The following is a 19,490-nucleotide window of genomic DNA, read 5'->3' as shown; positions in this document are numbered from 1 at the left end:
CATCAGCGTGGTGTATACTTCTCCTCTCTTGACCAACTGCAAAAACTTTGAGAGATGGTGAGTGGTTTTTTAAAAGGCTTTACACAGAAAAAAATAAAAATAAACTCAGTTCTTCATAAAGAGATTAACTGATGAACACTCCTTATCATTTGATAGGAGAAAAATCATAGATAGATAGATAGATAAGGATGTTGAGGTGCCAGTACACTTAACAACCAAACAAGCTGTAGCTGTTAATATTGAGGAGCAAAACATTCTAGCATATTGTTTAACTCTTTGTGTATGTTTTTCCCTCTAGGCACCCAAGAAAGCCAAGAGGAGGCAGCAGGCAGAGGGCGGCAGCTCTAATGTCTTCTCCATGTTTGAGCAGAGCCAGATCCAGGAATACAAGGAGGTATTTTGCATACATTTTACACATACTGTTATCCAAAGCAAAATGTACAGGAAAAACCTAAGAGGATAGTTTTTAACATCAGTCAAATCAATAATCATTAATGACACTCACCCATGCTGTTTGAAAACCTTGAAAATGTTAGACCTTTAAAACGTAATTTTTAAATGTAAGTTTTCTATGTGCTAACTTGTAACTAGTAATGATTTTAGAACCACTGGGAAAAAAAGTACTCAACTGACTACAAGTGTTGTATTGATTTTATGTTCAGTAATCAATGGCATGATGAGTGAACTATTGTAAGTAGTAAGGAGGGGTGGTAAAGAGATTAGTTGGGGCTGGTAAATGTAACCAATCCCCCTCTTTAAATATCCCCAAAGTCTTGTTGTACATTCTGTGACCTTTTAACAGCTTAGAAAGACAAGTGGGCAGCAGCTGCCAAGATACTTCTTGGGCTCAGATGTCATCTTAAGTTTCAAAGATGTTCTGTAGAAAAACATCAAGACTTGATGCCAAAAGGGAAACATTTCATAACTACAAAAGTAATCTATTCTTGTGTGAAGACAGCTTTTGTATCTTTTAGGACCTATTATACAATTAGTAGTTTAACTGTTATTAATGCAATTAGGAATTAACTGTCTTACCCTCTCTAAAACAAACAGGCTTTCACAATCATCGACCAGAACAGGGATGGTATTATCAGCAAGGATGATCTGAGAGATGTGCTGGCCTCCATGGGTCAACTAAATGTGAAAAACGAGGAGCTGGAAGCCATGGTCAAAGAAGCTAGTGGCCCCATCAACTTCACTGTCTTCCTCACCATGTTTGGTGAGAAGCTGAAGGGTGAGTACAAATCTTTTCTGACTTTGGTTTGGGGTAAAAAATAAAACTTGTAAATGTAAACTTTATCTGGTCACATAACTTTAACTTGCTTGGACATTTACATGCATTTGGAAGACACTTTTATTTAAAGTGACTAACAGTGCTTTCAAGATAAAGACTTCATCAGTTCATTAATTTCTTAGGAATCAAACCCATGACCTTGGTGGTGCTAGCACCATGCTCTACTGTTTGAGCTACAGGATGATGACAAAAAGTGCAAAGCAGCACCTTTAGACTTACAATGAAGAAGTAAAACCTGAGTCAGATCTAGAGGCCCGAATTTCATAAATACTAAGTAGATTGGCACTTCTGACTTGGGTCAATAAGCAACAACCCAGAAAAATCTTACTGCATTGAAACTCTTGAAACTATTCTCGAAATTATTCAGAAAATGTTGAAAATATAGTTTTATATTTATATTGTAGTGTAATTTTAATATTGACATCTCACTTTAAACATGAACAGTTTTCACAACATTTATTCATCAAACTCTTCATTTAGGTGCTGATCCTGAGGATGTTATCTTGAGTGCTTTCAAAGTCTTGGACCCTGAGGCTACAGGCACCATCAAGAAGGAATTGTAAGTATCCTGGTCTATTGGTGTCCACACTAGAAAATGAATAAACAACTACAGTAAAAGGACATTTTCAAGAATGTAACATTTTATTTTGTTTTCTAGCCTTGAGGAACTCCTGACCACCCAGTGTGACAGGTTTACTGCTGAGGAGGTTAGTTGTAGTAGGATTATTTTACTTAGAAGTGTTTGCTAATTCAGAAATTCTAATCCAAAATCGCAAAACTACACAAAACTGTATACAGATGCTTGAGGTATTATAAATTTGCTTTAAAATAATGCATATTATGAAAAGCATTATACATGGAAGGAGTAAACTGAGCCATTTATGGAGACATATGGGTTTGATTTTTTACTGACCAATTGTTTAATATCTTCTGATTGTTTTCCTCTAGATGAAAAACCTTTGGGCTGCCTTCCCTCCAGATGTGGCTGGCAACGTAGACTACAAGAACATCTGCTACGTCATTACACACGGAGAGGAGAAAGAGGAAGAATAAACTCAGTACAGCAACCATCTCTCTACCTCCTCTCATTACCACAACATCTTGTTACATTTTCAGTCTCCCCATGGTCTATCTGTCCTCTCAAAGAAAGACTTGTCTAAACTGGAGGTCTGTTAGAATTTGGGCTGTCTGAATGTGAGTCGTATGGAGCTAATGTGATTATTTTCAATAAAATAATCTAAAATCATGAAATCACAATCTCTCAGTTCTGTCTGCCAGTGTTTCCTTTCATACATGTATAAGCAGAGGAGATATTTAAAGAGATAGTGAATCTCTGTAACAGAGTGCCACCCTCTCTCTCAATGTCTCCTGTTTTCTTGGACTGTTTTCTTGGACAGACAGAATTATTAAGAAGGAAAGACATTTCGCAATAAGAGAAGAAACAGAGGAAAACAAAGTGAGGATGAGGATAAGAAACAAAAGAAAAAATATCTTTGTTTTTACTTTTTCTCCCTTGTTTACGCATCCATTCCAAAGTATTCTTTTCTTGCATTTTCTTTCCTTTCTCTTGATTCATCTCTTTGTCCTCAAAACCACCTGTAACTCAAAGATAACACAAATAAAAGCACATAAATCTTTCGTACTCCTTGTGTCTGTTCTTGTCAACTTCCTGCCTCTGCAAGTGAACCAATAATAAATCTGTTGAAATGTATGTATTTATTTATTTATATAATGTTATTATTATTTAAAAATTTATAATGTTGTCTCCGGTTCACTTATAATGTTAGCAAAAAAAATTTATTTTCTTTTTAAAACATTTGATAGGTTTGCCACATTTATTACTTGAGCAAAATTGGGCAGTATGAGTAGTATAATTATGTATGTAACTTTAATGTTATCTATAATCTAGTGTGCTCCAAAACAATGACAAAATTCGCATTCAGAAGATTCAGATCTTACAGTCTTTCTGTCACGAATCATGTCCGGTCTGCCCACCACCAGAGGTCGCCTGTGCATCATATTAACATTTCACACTACACAGACTGTTGCACTACACCCTGGACTACATTTCCCATGCTCCACCTCTCTGATTACACACACAGCTGTAACCAATCAAGCACACTTCCTTTTCCTATTTTTCCTATTCCTAATTGTCTTGCGTTTAGCACTCTCCTAGTGTTAGCGACATTACAGAACCACTCTGAGTTATTTCCTAGTTAGTCTTGTTTTCTAGTCTAGTCATCTGTGTCTTGATCCTAGCCTGGTTATCTCGTCTTGTCTGCCTTCAGCCTGCCCTGGATTTCTGGCCCATTGTGGATTAACCCTTTGTCTTGCCGTTTTGGACTCTTGGATTGCTTTTTAGACTGTCTGTTTGGATTTCCCATTTGTCCCGCCTTTGGATTATGTTCGCTTGCGATTGAGCCTCACCTGTCCCTGGATTACTCTTGTATCTTGCTCTGTTTGTATCTGTTTGCTGGTGTCGACCCTTCCTGTTTATGATCATGTATCTGTCTATGTATAAAAGCTTGTATGGATCTCATCTCGTTTGCTCAGTTACAGAATACTCAGCCACACAAGGATCCAGCAGCTTTTCAAACAGACACTGGCCAGGTATGGACACAACAAGAATATTATTTGCCCTTAAACAAGGTCGGCCCATGATCGTTGGAGAACTATGTTCGACAATTTTTAGCCATCTGGTTTATCTATTCTGATCTCCCAGACTGTCTTTTGATAGAGATTTTTTGTGATAGCGTAAATCAACCTTTACAATCTGAACTTAGACGCGCTGGTCCGCGTTTGTCACTGAGTTGTTTTTTGGACTTTGTTTTGCTGTCCATGGGCTCTTTGTTTACTGTGGGTGTCGCGGAGGAGGAACGCAACACTGCGTCTGTGACTGAAATGGTGGACACACCAAACTGCACTCACATAATGGCGGCCACAACAACGCCCTGTCATGTACAGCTGCCATTCGTGAGTCAAGTCAAGTCACAGCTGATCTTCCTGAGTCAAGTCATGTCATGTCTGATCTTCTAGAGTCTCGTCACGTCTCAGCTGACCTCCCAGAGTCACATCACGTCTCAGCTGATCTACCTGCTTCAAGTCAAGTGACAGTTGATCTTTCCTGAGTCAAGTCACGTCACAGTTGATCATCCAGAGCCTTGTCACATCACAGCTGATTGTCCAGAGTCACGTCACTTCCTGTCTGTTGCACCCAGATTCTCATAGACTGTTCTTCAGTATCCCAGACTGCCATCCAGCATGGAAGACCCACTGCTGCAACTGGTATCCCTAAACCAGTGCTGTCTAACCCGTCTGTCCCAGAAGTAATCCCCTTGTCTGCTTCATTTACAATATGGGGGATTGATTTCTGGTGTGTATGGGGTGTGTTCACTACCGCTGAAGTTCCAGAGCCAGCAATGTCTGCGGAAGGAGGTGGCAGCCGAGGCTGCAGATTCTCTAGAAAAACAGTGCCCACTCCAGATCCAGAGGTGGCGGCTGAGGCTGCGGAACCTCCAGAGGAGGCGGTGTCCATTCCAGATTCTACAGAGGTGGCGGCGTATGCTGCAGAACCTCCTGAAGTGACGTTTTTTACTTCACCTCTGGTTAAGGTAGTGGCGCCCATTAATTAACTCCCTATCTGTCCTGCCACAGCTATGGAGGCCGTCTCTGAACTCCCTGTCTGTTCTATCATGGCTATGAAGGCCATCTATGAACTTCCTGTCTATCCTGTCATGGTTATGAAGGCCATCCCTGAACTCTCTGCTAGTCCTATCCTGGCCAAGGAGGCCATTTATAAACCATCTGCTCATTCTGTCAAGGCTAGAGAGGCCGCCCCTGAATTCTCTGTCAGTCCTGTTCTGACCAAAGAGGTCATTTATGAACTCCCGTTCGGTCCTGAGCCAGCCATGGAGGCTGCCTGAGAACTCTCTGTGTACTCTGAACTATCTGTCTGTCATAATCCTGCTGATGAACCTGATTTTGAACTGCCTGTCTTGTCAGTTTCTGTCAGTGAGTAAAATTATGAACTATCTGTTCATCCTGTGTCTACCCATGAGTCCGGTCCGGAATTATCTGTTGGTCCCCCTATTTCAAGTAATTTGTCTGGACCACCTATCCTGCCATTTTCAGTCAGTGAACCCAATTATGAACTATTTGTCTGTTCAGTTCTCCCTAATGTAACCATTGAATTGTCTGCCAGTCTAGTTTCTAACAATGTGCCTGACTTTGAACTGTTTGTGCCTATAGCCTGCTCCTGCTCTGTCTGCTTTGCTGTGGAGGGCTTCTGGTCCGTCTGCTCCAACCTGGTGGGCTCCTCCTCCATCTGTTCTGCCATGGAAGGCTTCTGGTCCGTCTGCTCCACCCTGGTGGGCTCCTGCTCCGTCTGCTCCACCGTGGAGGGCTTCTGGTACATCTGCTCCATCTGGTGGGCTTCTGCTCTGTCTGCTCCACCGTGGTGGGCTTCTGATCCATCTGCTCCGCCGTGGAGTGCTTCTGCTCTGTCTGCTCCTCCGTGGAGGGCTCCTACTTCGTCTGCTCCGCCCTGGTGGACTCTTGCTCTGTCTGCTCCTGCTCTGTCTGCTCTGGGTAGGGGGTTCTGTCACGAATCTGGTCCGTGGTTTTCCGTCCGCTCGCCACCAGATGTCGCACTGTCATTACATTGACTATCACACTACACAAAATGTTGCATGTCACCCCGCACTACATTTCCCCTCATTCACTGCTCTGATTACGCACACAGCTGTAACCAATCACACACTATTTAACACTCACTCAGATCCTTCTCAGATTGCCAAATATTGTCTGCATTTATCGCTCACCTAATGATAGCACTTTATGGAGCCAGTTTCCTGTCTAGTTCTAGTCAAGTATTGTAACGCCTAGTTTTGCCTGATTTTCTGTTTCCTGATCACCTGCCTGCCTTGGATTTCTGTACCTCGCCTGGATCCTTGCCTCATCCTTTGGATTATGTTCACCGTTGATTGACCTATGCCTGTTTATCTGAGTGCTCCTCTGTCTTGTTTTCTAAATTCCTGTATGTCATTGTCTGACCCATGCCTGTTTTGATCATAATAAAGAAGCTCTGTATATGGAATCCGCACGCCTCCCGATCTGTTCAATCCATAACACTTTCACTTCTGGCAATATGGATCAACGATTTTGATGACATCACCCTCAGTGGCATAGCACAAACTGCGCAGCCCCCACAAAAGTGAAGGAGGGGCCCCTCACTGCAGTGTGTACAAGTACAGTGCCATTTAACATATTTTATTTAGTGTCAAAACCCATCAGGGCAGCCACGGCGTACCTGGGGGTAAGGACAGATGATGCGAGAGAAAAGGAGATGGAAGGATGAGGACGAGAGAGGGGAGAGAGGAAAAGAAAAAAAATCTTGGTCCGGTTCCTGGACACTGCCCCGGACACTGTCCTCGCTGTGCCATGCAATGGTACTGGACATCCTTTGGTGGACGACTTAATACTCCTCCAGCCCCTGATGGACGGCAACAGCTCCTCCGGTTTGAGGGCAGCCGGCAGCGAGTCCCCCGTTCCCTGCATCTCCCTGCGGACGGCAGCAGACTCCAGCCTCCTGGCGAACGGTGCTGACTCCTCCACTCCCTCTCGGACGGCAACCACCCCTCCTCGACCCCGGAGCACAGCAGCGAGCCTTCTGTCCCACCTTTTTTACCATCACTCCAGCACCACCGCGTCAGGCAGCCACAGTCGTCTGTTCCTTCATGCTGCCCGACCTCCTCAGCACCGCAAACCCACTCAGCAGCAAGGGCTCCTCTGACAGCGTGTCCCTCCTTCATCCCGGGTTTCGACAACAATGTAACACAGATCGTAGAATTGCCGCACACAAAACACAAATTAAATCCAGGCCTGGTCCTCTCTCGTCTTTCACTGTCATTGCTCCTCCTTCTATCCTTTCAGAGCTCCTCTGTGGGACTCGAGACCGGTGAGTGGCGCAGGTGTTGCTCATTATCATTATACTCCACCGGTTCCGTTCCCACGGCTCTCGGCCCCGCCCCACTTGTTACACCTAGCTTTTTGCTTCTCATTAGATTTTCTGTCCTGAAATTGCATTTAGTGCCGTTGACACAGGAGTAGGCATTCTGATGTAGAGCCCAGATGTGCTGCGCCTTGTTTACAAACAGAGAAATGCACAAATGTGTCATGGTACTCTCGTGAATGCACGTTGGCCCATGTCCTTACAACCTTCTGGGCCTTGAAAGTGGTAGTTTTCTTTGCTATCTATGCAGGGTCAGAAAGCTCTTGGATTTCATAAAAAATATTTTTATTTGTCTTACTGATTAATGATTACACAGGTCTTACTGGTTTGGAACAACATGAGCATGAGTAATTAATGACAGAATTTTCATTTTTGGGTGAACTATCCCTTCAAGTGGACCTTTAAATTTTATTATAGGGTTTTATTTTCAGTCTCTCTGAAAAGCCTGTCTCAAATCCACAAAAAAACGAATCCACAGTAAAACAATCAATATCTTACTGACATGATCTGGAACAGTCTTTGCACAGATGGCATTTAGTCAGCACTGGCATAAGGCATGTGAACCAAACATAGCCCAGGGATGGCGGAGGTGGGACCGTCTTTAAGATGTCAAATATAGAACTGCGGGCTGCATATGTATGGCTGGTTTTGTCCTGCAATTAAAATGCAATTTCAAATAGTTTTTCTTAAAGAAGTTATTGTAACGAGGAGAGTGACTGATCCGGAGACGTGGGATCCACATGCGACATGATTTATTCGAGAGTAGTCAAGCAGGCGAGGGTCAACAACGGCAGACAGGTACAGAGCAGATAATCCAGAGAATAAACGATAGTCCAGGCAAAAGGTTACAAGGCAGGCAGCAGAGAATCAAAACACGAGGAATAAACAGTCCAATCAGCAACAGGTAGGCAATACAAAGAAAAACGCTCAGGATTGAAAGTCACACTAACAAAACTTCGCGGGGAACCCGCTGAAATGGCGGTCTATAAATGGCCGAAAGGGGGAGGTGAACTGGGAGACCAGGAACCGGAGGGGGAGTCCCAGGCACGGGGTGATGGGAAATGAAGTCCGTTAAATGTCCGGAGAGGGTTCCCGCTGGCGGTGGTTAGAGGGAGCCACAGAAACCGCGTTTGTGACAGAACCCCCCCCCCGCGAGCGACTCCTGGCGCGAGGAGGTGCCCGACGCCGGGGTCTACCTCTCGCGCGGGGGGCTGGTCGATCAGGGTGTGAAGCATGGAAGTCGATGGTGAGAGAGGGGTCCAGGATATCCCCGGCGGCGACCCAAGATCTTTCCTCGGGGCCGAAACCCTCCCAGTCGACCAGATATTGGAGGCGACCCCTCCGGCGCCGGGAGTCCAGAATGGAGTTGACACGATAAGTCTCCTCACCGTCGATGATAACGGGGGGGAGCTGGGTCCGCGGTGGGCGGTCTCATCTAGGTCCTCCGCTCCTTCCGGATTGCCAGCGGGCTTGAACAGAGACACATGAAAAGTGGGTGAGATACTGGTGTAATTTGTTTGATTATTTTGAAAGGACCCACGTACCTGGGACTGAGTTTCTTGCTAGGTAGGCGCAGACGAAGGTCCCGGGTCGAGAGCTAGACCCACTGGCCAGGCTTGTAGGGTGGATTGGGTTGGCGTCTTCGATTGGCCTGGGTCTGGGTGTGATGTACGGCCCTCTGTAGATGGACGTGGGCCTGATCCCAGACCTCCTCACTGTGCTGGAACCAGGAGTTGACGGCTGGGAGTTCTGAGGGCTCCCCGGACCATGGGAATAAGGGTGGCTGAAAACCTAAGGTGCACTGAAACGGGGTGAGGTTAGTGGCGGGTTTGCGTAATGAGTTTTGAGCGTACTCTGCCCAGAAGAGATAACGGCTCCAGTCCTCCTGGTGGTTCTGGCAGTATGAACGGAGGAAGCGAGTCAACTCCTGGTTCAGACGTTCGACCTGTCCATTGGCCTGGGGGTGGTATCCTGAGGTAAGACTTACGTTGACCCCCAGGAGGCGGAAGAAGCTCGACCATAATCGGGAGGTAAACTGGGGTCCACGGTCCGATAAGATGTCCTCTGGTAGGCCGTAGAACCTGAAGACCCAATTGCATAACAGTTCCGCCGTCTCCATGGCAGTGGGGAGCTTGGGTAGAGGGATGAAGCTACAGCCTTTGGAGAACCGATCCACCACTGAGAGAATGGTGGTGCAAGCATTGGAGGAGGGAAGATCCGTGACGAAGTCCACGGCAATGTGTGACCAAGGACGTTGAGGCAAGGGCAGGGGTTGGAGGAGCCCGGCCGGTAGATGACGAGGAACCTTGGAGGTGTTGCAAACAGTGCAGTTCTTGATGAAGTTGATGGTATCCGGGCGTAGTGTGGGCCACCAGAACCGATTGTTGATCAGCTGAAGGGTAGCCTCAATACCAGGATGGCCTGAGCTGGGGACGGAATGGACCTCGGCCAGCACTCGAGATCGTAGGCTGAGGGGAACATAGGTGAGATGTTCAGGACAATTGGCTGGAGAGGGGTCCTGGGTTTGTGCTTCAGAAATCTCGGTCATAATGTCCCAGGTCACAGGTGCAACGATCATAGAAGTGGGTATTATGGCTTCAGGGGAGCTGGTGGGTATGTCGGGTTCATAAGTGTGAGAGAGTGCATCAGCCTTAGTATTCTGAGAGCCTGGACGATATGTTACTTGAAAGTGGAAACGGGTGAAGAATAGAGCCCACCTGGCCTGGCGGTGATTAAGCATCTTGGCTGAGCGGAGGTATTCTAGATTCTTCTGGTCTGTTAAGACGGTGAATGGATGTTTGGCGCCCTCGAGCCAATGCCGCCACTCCTCGAGAGCTAGCTTAATAGCCAGTAACTCACGGTTACCCACATCGTAGTTCCTCTCCGCTGGGCTCAGTTTATGGGAGAAATATGTGCATGGGAACATTTTGGAGGGCCCACCCTGCCGCTGTGAGAGCACCGCGCCCACACCGGTACTGGAGGCATCCACCTCTACGATGAAAGGTCTTTCGGGGTCCGGGTGGTAAAGGATGGGCGCAGATGTGAATCGTTGTCGCAGATCGTTGAAGGCCTGAATGGCTGGTTGGGACCAGGTGAGGCGGGAGGTACCTTTCTTGATCATGGCCGTGAGGGGAGCAGCTACCGTGCTGAAGTGACGAATGAATTTTTATCAAAAATTTGATAAAAATTAGATAAGCCGAGGAAGCGCTGGAGCTCTTTGAGCGTAGTGGGATGTGGCCAATTAAGGACGGCGTGGACCTTCTTCTCATCCATAGCGACTCCTGCTGAGTTGATGACATATCCCAGGAAGGAAATCTTGTCCAGATGGAACTCACATTTCTCCTCCTTAGCATAGAGCAGGTGTTCAATGAGACGTTGCAGTACCGCTCTGACGTGTCTGACGTGCTCGGCATAGGAGCTGGAATATATTAGAATATCGTCTATATAGACTATTACCCAGTGATTCAGCATGTCGCGGAAAACCTCGTTGATGAAGGCCTGGAAGAAGGACGGACTGTTGGCTAGGCTGAAAGGCATGACCCAGTATTCATAGTGGCCCGAGGTGGTGGAGAAGGCCGTCTTCCACTCATCCCCAGCACAAATCCGGATAAGATTGTAAGCCGAGCGTAAGTCCAACTTCGTAAGATCCTGGCAGTCCGTAATTGTTCCAAGGCCGAGGGCACGAGCGGGAGAGGATAGCGATACTTGACAGTCACCTCATTGAGCCCACGGTAATCGATACATGGACGTAGTCCGCCGTCCTTCTTTTTAACAAAGAAGAAACCCGCTGATGCAGGTGAGGTGGAGGGTCTGATGAAGCCCTTAGCCAGTTCCTCCTGAATGTATGTGTGCATGGCCTCTGACTCTGCTTGGGATAATGGAAAAATACGCCCCTTGGGGGTGTAGCTCCCGGGATGAGGTCGATGGCACAGTCACCTGGGCGATGAGGAGGTAATTGGGTGGCCTTGGTGCGGCTGAAGGCTTCGAGCAGATCCTGGTACTCGGTGGGTATGGTTTTCTTGGTGGTAGATACCTTGAGAGTGGTTGCTGGCTTGGTCTTGGGTTGGAGGCAGTACTGCTGGCAGTGGGGTGACCAGTGGGAGATGGTTCGGTCGGCCCAGGCGATGTTCGGTCTGTGCAGGTTTAGCCATGGGTAGCCCAGGATAATAGGTGACTGTGGTGAGGTAATGATGAAGAAGCGGATGGTTTCCAGGTGACAGGGTTCGATCCGGAGGGTGAGATCGTTGGTGGTGTGGAGGATCCTTCCCGATCCTAGCGGTCGCCCATCGAGGGCGGCTACTGTCACATGTGGGGAACAAGAGAGGGTAGGCAGGTGGTTAGCCGTGACAAAGTCTGAGTCCATGAAATTCCCGGCGGTGCCGGAATCGATCAAGGCTGTGGTATGAATTGTGACATCACCAAATCCCAAAGTTACAGGTATCTCACAGCGATTGAAAAGAGGTGGCTCATTACTCACCGAGGAAGGAGGACGTGGTGGTCGAGTGGGACAATTAGCCCTGATGTGGCCGGCCTGTCTACAATATAGGCAGAGGTTGCCCCGGAGCCGTCTCTCCCTCTCCTCCACCGTGATCTTGGTAGTTCCAAGCTGCATGACTCCGGTGGGGTCTGGTGTGCAGTCGCTGGATCCGTAGGTGGCGAAGTTTTCTGTAACGAGGAGAGTGACTGATCCGGAGATGTGGGATCCACATGCGACATTTATTCGAGAGTAGTCAAGCAGGCGAGGGTCAACAACGGCAGACAGGTACAGAGCAGATAATCCAGAGAATAAACGATAGTCCAGGCAAAAGGTTACAAGGCAGGCAGCAGAGAATCAAAACACGAGGAATAAACAGTCCAATCGGCAACAGGTAGGCAATACAAAGAAAAACGCTCAGGATTGAAAGTCACACTAACAAAACTTCGCGGGGAACCCGCCGAAATGGTGGTCTATAAATGGCCGAAAGGGGGAGGTGAACCGGGAGACCCGGAACCGGAAGGGGAGTCCCAGGCAGGGGGTGATGGGAAATGAAGTCCGTTAAATGTCCGGAGAGGGTTCCCGCTGGCGGCGGTTAGAGGGAGCCACAAAGACTGCGTTCGTGACAGTTATGACATGAGAAATCAAATTTGCCTTGATCTTTTGGCATATAAACCATTAAAACATCCTGCAAGTTTCATAGCTTAAAACATCTTGCTTGTTATAAACAAAGCAATGTTATTTTAGTATTGATTTACTATTATAGCTTTTGCAAATATTTATGTATTTATATTTTTACACGCTGTCCTTTTATTTTATTTATTTTTTATTTTTTTGGTCTTTATTCGTTTTTGTTGTTTTTAATTGTGTATAGTTATTAAAATTGATTTCAGTTTTACTTTTATTTATTTTAGAACACCAAGATGAAGTAAATGAAAATGAGAAATGTTGCCTTGTCAGCTAAAATAATTTATTTATTTATTTAGTTTTAATGTTAATTTTATTTGAGCTATTGTCTATTTTACTTCAAATAACTACATTTTATTTAAGAATTTATGTATATATATATATATATATATAAGTATAAGTATAATATACTTTTATACTTTTTCATAACTTTTTAACAATTTTTAACTATTTAACTATTGTGTTCAGAAAAAATGTATCAATGATAATACAGAATAATCTCTTTTCGGGGCTTGCAGGTTTTAGTCTAGATTAAAAAAAAAAAAAAAAAGTCTAGGTGAAAACAAATGAATACAATATAGTGTGTACATTGCCTATAGAAAATCATCATACCCCTTTGAAATAGTTACTTTATTTGTCATACAGCCTGAAATCAAACAACTTACAACAAATAACTTTTCCAACTTTATTTACAATTTTGGTCTACAACATCAAACCAACGAAAGAAAAAAAAAACACAACAGTTCTGCAAATTAATTAAAAAAAAAAACATAAAAAAAAAAAAAAAAAAAAAAAAAATAGAATAATCAGTCCCTTGATTTAATACTTTGTAAAGCCACCTTGTGCTTTAATTACAGCCATCAGTCGTTTTGGATATGTCTGTACTAGCTTTGCACACCTTGATTGAGGAATATTTGCTCATTCTTCCTTGCAGAATTGCACAAGTTCAGTCAAATTCTGTGGTGAGTGGCAATGGACTGCTCTCTTCAAATCCATCCACAGATTTTTGATTGGATTTAAGTCAGGGCTCTGACTTGGCCACTCGAGGACATTCACCTTCTTATCCTTAAGCCATTCCGTTGTTGTTTTGGCAGTATGTTTAGGGTCACTGTCATATTGGAAAAGGAATGACCTGCACATCTTCAGCTGTCTAGCAGAGGGACGCAGGTTTTCCTCAAGAATTTAGATGTACTTGGCAGCATCCATTTTCCCTTCAATCCTGACCAATCGCCCAGCCCCAGCTGAAGAGAAACACCCCCATAACATAATGCTGCCACCACCATGTTTCACAGTAGGTATGGTATATTTTGGGTGGTGTGCTATGTTTGCTTTTCGCCAACTATAGCGTTTGGAGGTCAGTTCAAAATGGTCAGTTTTGGTCTCATCAGACCATAGAACCTTTTGCCAGAAGGTATCAGACTTTACCAAATGTGTTTTTGCGAAGTGCAAACTAGATTGAATGTAACACTTTTTTAGGGAAGCCTTCTTTTTTGCCACCCTGCCATACAGACCAGCTTTGTGTAAAGCTTGAGAGATATCTGTCACATGCACAGACTGACCAAACCCAGCCATAAAGCCTTGAAAGTCCTTCAAAATTGTCTGTGGCCTCCTGGTAGTTTCTCTTATCAATGTCCTCCTGGCTCTGTCATCCACTTTGGGCGGATGGCCCAGTCTAGACTGATCTGCTGATGGTGCCATACGCTTTCCATGTCCTAATGATGCTCTGAACTAATAGCTAAAGCCTTTGAAATGTTTTGTAGTCTTCTCGTAACTTGTGCCTTTCTACAACTTTATCCCGGACGTCTTTTGAAAGCACTTTCCCAATGGTAAATTATTTGCTGTACCATGCACTACTAACAGTGGTTTTGAAAGATAAGCAACTCAGAGTTCAAGTCAAGCCTTGGATTTAAGCTTCTTTCGAGGACAGCAAGCTAAGTTCGTTTATCATTAACCATCATGACTGGATGGACACAAACTTGTGAAATAACACTAAAAGGTCTTTTACTGTAGACGAGTCACGTTTATCAAAAAACAATGATAAACTTTATTGGTATTTAAATAGTATATGTTGAACTTTATTCTTGTATAGATAGCACTGTATTAACATCTGTGTATTTGAGAAATACTGCATTTAATTTACTTCATCTGTGATAAAGTATGCAAACGCCGTGCGAGCATCACTACAGGAAGCAGAAAGTGTCTGACTTCACGTCTCTGCTTTCATTTCCAATTCATTACTCTGCTGATGGCACCCTCTGGGGGTGGGAGAATGATCCACGGATTGATACTGTATGTTACAGCAGCCCTTTAAATTTTACTGATGGTTAGTGTAAGCATATAAAGAAACACACAAAGAATAGTCAGCTACAAAATACTTTTATTTTTATAAAACAGTTGCCAGGATGCTCTCTCACTTTGTGTGGTGTGTATGTGTGTGTTTCTATGTGTCTGAAAACACAAAACAATGAAAGGGAAGAAAGCTAAATTAACTTGTCACTTCACAGCTAGGAATAGCACAGTGTTTTCTGTTACAGACTGATGAGTCGTTCCTATAATTAGAGAGGCAGAAGAAGAGAGAGTGAGAATGTTTCTGTGTGTGTGCATGTTTTTGAGTACAAATGATGTCATGAAAGTCTGACACATGAATATTGGTGCTAAATTATGTAAAACTTTATTCACAGGTCACACACACACACACACACACCCACACACATGTCTGGTTTATTATCCTTGTGGGGACTCTCCATAGGTGCAATGGTTTTTATACTCTCCACACTGTATTTTCTGTCCCCTTACCCTAACCCTACCCCTAAACCTAACCCTTACAGAAAACTTTCTGCATTTTTACTTTCTCAGAAAAACTCATTCTGTATGATTTATAAGCTTTTGTACCCATGGGGACCTCAAGCCAGTCCCCACAATGTCAAAAATTTCAGGTTTTACTATCCTTGTGGGGACATTTGGTCCCCACAAGGTAGCAAAAACAAGTACACACACACACACACACACACACACACACACACAAAAGCTCTTTTCCTGTAATTTTCTCCCTGCTGTTGCACATACACATCTCTCTTAACTTGTACTAGCCTACTGATGCAGCTGAATAAAGACGCATCACCCCTCCGCCCCCCCTCCGCACTCTCTGTCTCTCTTTCCTTTTAACATTCTCTAGATCTTTCTGTCTTTGTCTGGTCTTCTTCTCTGTCAGTCCACATCTCTCCATTGTGGTTTTCACTTTTGTCATCATACGTCACTGAGGTAAGTAAACATTAATTTGTTTTTTTTTATTATTATTAAATTTCTTGTTCACTATGCAGGTTCTTTAGTTGTACACATTTTATTTGTGCACAAGACATTATTATTATTAAAGAGCTTTCTGTTTTAATCATGGTTACACCTGTGTGACTAATTACCCAAAGAAAATTCTCCTGAGTCCAGGTAGTGTTATTATAAATAATTAAAAAACACACCCATTTTCAGCTCATTGCTAATTTCAGAATTTAAATATTGTAAAAACAAAACAGAAAAAAAATGTTTTTTGTGACCTTTTTGTGACAAAGATGTCCATGTCTTCAACATATAGAAATGATGCAGTAAGTAACAGTAATTTAGTTCACGGTTAAATTTGTGTATGTTTGTGTGTGTGAGAGAAGTTATAGCCTATTTAGCATAAATAAAATGAAACCTCTATTAAGACCATTTGGGATTTTTTTTAGTTGTGACATTCATGACAATTCAGTTCAGCCATGCTGTGTACTTAGCAGTTTGTGTTTGTTTATTAGCTATAGGAGATTTGTATGTCTGATTTGTGATTATGATACAGCTCATATTTTGTGGTTGAGTATAAACAGTATAAACGTGAGTCATGTACAGCTGCTGTGAAGTAAAGCATCTAACATAATTCAGTCAGGCATTATAGATAGTTTTGTGTTTTTGGTATGGAACCAAGCTTTATTTATCCTAATTTAATGCTGTATTGAGCAGCGGACGATGTTAAATCCATTTACGAGATACATATCTGAGAAAAAAATGCATTGTTGGTCGGCGCCACCTAGTGTGCAGGCATGAATTAGCAGAAGGCGATAAATCATTTCGCACCGTTCATCAGCGATTCGCTTCGTTTTTTCGCATCATGTTCAGAACACTATGAAATGCCTCAAATACCATAAGACTAGCTCTGCTATGAGGTACTTTTGGAGGAACTTCAGCACCGTACCAAATGGGCAACAACTGATGTTGTTTACACCATGACTTAAAAACTGGCATTTTTTGTCCCTGGTTTGATGCTGGGATGAACACAAACCAGCAAAGGACCAGCATAAACCAACTAAGGACCAGCATAAACCAGCAAAGGACCAGCTTAAACCAGCATCAAAACCTACCTAACCAGCATCCCAGCATTAAAACCAATACCATTTTCTTTTTTCAATTTCCAAATCTCCAGCAAGGGGTAACAGATTGACTCCTGCACTTGAAATAGAAGGTTTCTCCAGACAGGAATCTCCCAAGGAGTGCCATCCAGGAAAGACACTGGATCTGAGAACCAGACATGGGTTGTCAAGAAAAAAGCTACTTAAGTGGAACGGGTCTGGCTATCATAGGAAACTTGTACAAATGCAGACTTTGCCATAGATGTATCATGCCATCCAGCCCCAAAGAAGCTGGAGGAGTGATGAGTGGCCTCTTTGGAGACGAACAAGTCCACTTCCACTCTTTCATATTCTTGACATATGAACTCCACCACCTGTCAAGTCAAGTCACCTTTATTTATATACCGCTTTTAACAATACAGAATTGTGACAAAGCGGCTGTACAGTATTAAATAGGACATAGTGCATTAATAATGCAAAAGCGCAACAGTAAACACTCAATTTTCAGGTAAAGGCAATTCATTGGATTCAATGATGTCATCATCTAGCTCAGTTCAGTTCAAATAGTGTACGATATCGTTTGAAGAATAAGTGTCCCCAACTAAGCAAGCCAGAGGCGACAGTGGCAAGGAACCAAAACTCCATAGGTGACAGAATGGAGAAAAAAACCTTGGGAGAAACCAGGCTCAGTCGGGGGGCCAATTCTCCTCTGGCCAAACGCAGAGGACTCATCTGGTTCCCATGGTCTTGTGCCGATGGCTGTCTAGGTGACGAGGTCTTCACTGGAGATCCGTCTCTGGGGCTCATCTAGTTGATGTGGTCTCCGCTGACATTCAGGGCTGCAGAGGTCATCTCTAGGTGCTGATCCACCGTCTGGGCTGGGTACGGACTGGATCCGGGGACTGCAGTGACCATCTGATCTGGATACGGACTGGATCTGTTATGGGAAGTGTTCCCGGTTCTGGTTGACCTAATTAATGCAGCCTAACAATCCTTTAACGGATCTGAATTATAGAAATATGTTGATGTGCTATGTGTAAGCCAGGTTAAAGAGATGGGTCTTTAATCTAGATTTAAACTGACAGAGTGTGTCTGCATCCCGAACAGTGTTCGGGACCTGCCGCCCGCGGTTGATTTTTATATTTTAGGTATTATCAAATTGCCAGAGTTTTGAGAACGCAGCAGAAGTAAGGGACTATAATGTGATAAGAGCTCGTTCAGGTACTGAGGAGCTAAACCATTTAGGGCTTTATAATTAGCAAGTAATTAGCAAGATTTTAAAATCTATACGATGTTTAATAGGGAGCCAGTGCAGTGTTGACTGAACCGGACTAATATGGTCATACTTTCTGGTTCTAGCTGCTGCATTTTGGACCAGCTGGAGTTTGTTCATTAAGCGTGCAGAACAACCACCCAGTAAAGCATTTCAATAATCTAACCTTGAGGTCATAAACGCATGAATTAACGTTTCAGCATTTGACTTAGAGAGCATAGGTCATAATTTAGATATACTGTATTTTTGAGATGGAAAAATGCAGTTTTGCAAATGCTAGAGATGTGGTCTTCGAAGGAAAGATTGCTATCAAATAGCACACCTAGGTTCCTAACTGATGACTAAAAATTGACAGAACAGCTATCAAGTATTAGACAGTGTTTTAGGTTATTACACATGGAGGTTTTAGGTCCAATATTTAAATTGGACCTGTGAGCATTTTGTTGCCATTCCCTGAACCCTTGCCCCTGCCTCGACAGGATGTCTGCTCCTAAGTTTGCATGTCCTGGAATGTAAACTGCCAAGCAGTTTGGTTTCTGCCTAAAACTAGATGTGCTGTGCATGCCTGAAAAGGGGGCATGAACACAGCCCGTCCTGGTGATTACTGTAATAGACCAGGGGTGCCCAACCCTGTTCCTGGAGATCTACTTACCTGCAGACTTTAGTTCCAGCTCTGCTCCAACACAGCTGTCTGTAATTATCAAGTGCTACCTAAGAGATTAATTAGCTTGGTTCAGGTGTGTTTGATCAGGGTTGGAGCTAAACTCTGTAGGATGGTAGATCTCCAGGAACAGGGTTTAGCACCCCTGTAATAGACCATCGTAGCTTTGTCTGTGCGGACCAACACATGGGCCACTCAGTTGTATAAGTTCATGTTTCAATGCAAGAAACATCACCCTTATCTCCAGGCAGTTTATGTACCATGAAAGATGGGTCAACACAGCCTTTGAGAACCGCACCTCAGCCACTGATAGAGGCATCTGTAGTGAGTGTTTTGTGATGGCAGCACCCAAAGAGTGGGACCCTGGGTAAGAAACTGGGGTCTTTTCCACAAATGAAGGGTATGAAAACTTCAGTGCATAACCGTTATGACCCTGGATGGGTGGTTCAAAGGGTATATTTTCTGCTCTTGAGCCAGAACTGACATATGCAGTAGACCCACTGGAATAAGGTTAGCTACAGCTGCAATGAGAACCAACAGCCTCGGAAATTGAAAGACTAATAAATCTTGGCCTAGCCTACCACTGCTTATAGCAGCAAGGATCGAATCTACACATGCAGGAGACAACTGTACCCGCATTGTGGTCGCATCCCACATTACCACCAGAAAACTCTTACTGGGAAAAAGCACACTTCCTGTAGACAAGCACAACATGCCA

At 44.0% G+C, this 19,490-nt stretch overlaps 2 protein-coding genes across 2 annotated transcripts in view; both read left to right on the top strand.

Moving 5' to 3' along the window:
- Positions 1-2,908, top strand: mylpfb (myosin light chain, phosphorylatable, fast skeletal muscle b). The gene is made up of 6 exons (XM_051123615.1): positions 1-57; positions 299-394; positions 1,054-1,234; positions 1,775-1,853; positions 1,953-2,001; positions 2,243-2,908. Exons 1-6 carry the CDS (start codon positions 55-57, stop codon positions 2,345-2,347), a joined length of 513 nt encoding a protein of 170 aa, XP_050979572.1. The 5' UTR covers positions 1-54; the 3' UTR covers positions 2,348-2,908.
- A 12,711-nt stretch (positions 2,909-15,619) lies between these two features.
- Positions 15,620-19,490, top strand: part of LOC127173724 (double C2-like domain-containing protein alpha) — a 46,284-nt gene continuing 42,413 nt past the window's right edge. The window contains 1 exon segment of the mRNA XM_051123647.1: positions 15,620-15,726. The gene's annotated coding sequence lies outside the window, so the exon portion shown is untranslated.

The sequence above is a fragment of the Labeo rohita genome, chromosome 12 (genome assembly GCF_022985175.1).
Source record: "Labeo rohita strain BAU-BD-2019 chromosome 12, IGBB_LRoh.1.0, whole genome shotgun sequence".
NCBI lineage: Eukaryota > Metazoa > Chordata > Actinopteri > Cypriniformes > Cyprinidae > Labeo > Labeo rohita.
This window is presented reverse-complemented; position numbering and strand designations above follow the sequence as displayed.

Bases quoted from the DNA above. Each gene is read 5' to 3' on its own strand.
- mylpfb (XM_051123615.1), top strand. The intron at 1,235-1,774 runs GTGAGTACAAAT...CTCTTCATTTAG, and splicing joins GTTTGGTGAGAAGCTGAAGG to GTGCTGATCCTGAGGATGTT. The intron at 1,854-1,952 runs GTAAGTATCCTG...TTTGTTTTCTAG, and splicing joins GGCACCATCAAGAAGGAATT to CCTTGAGGAACTCCTGACCA.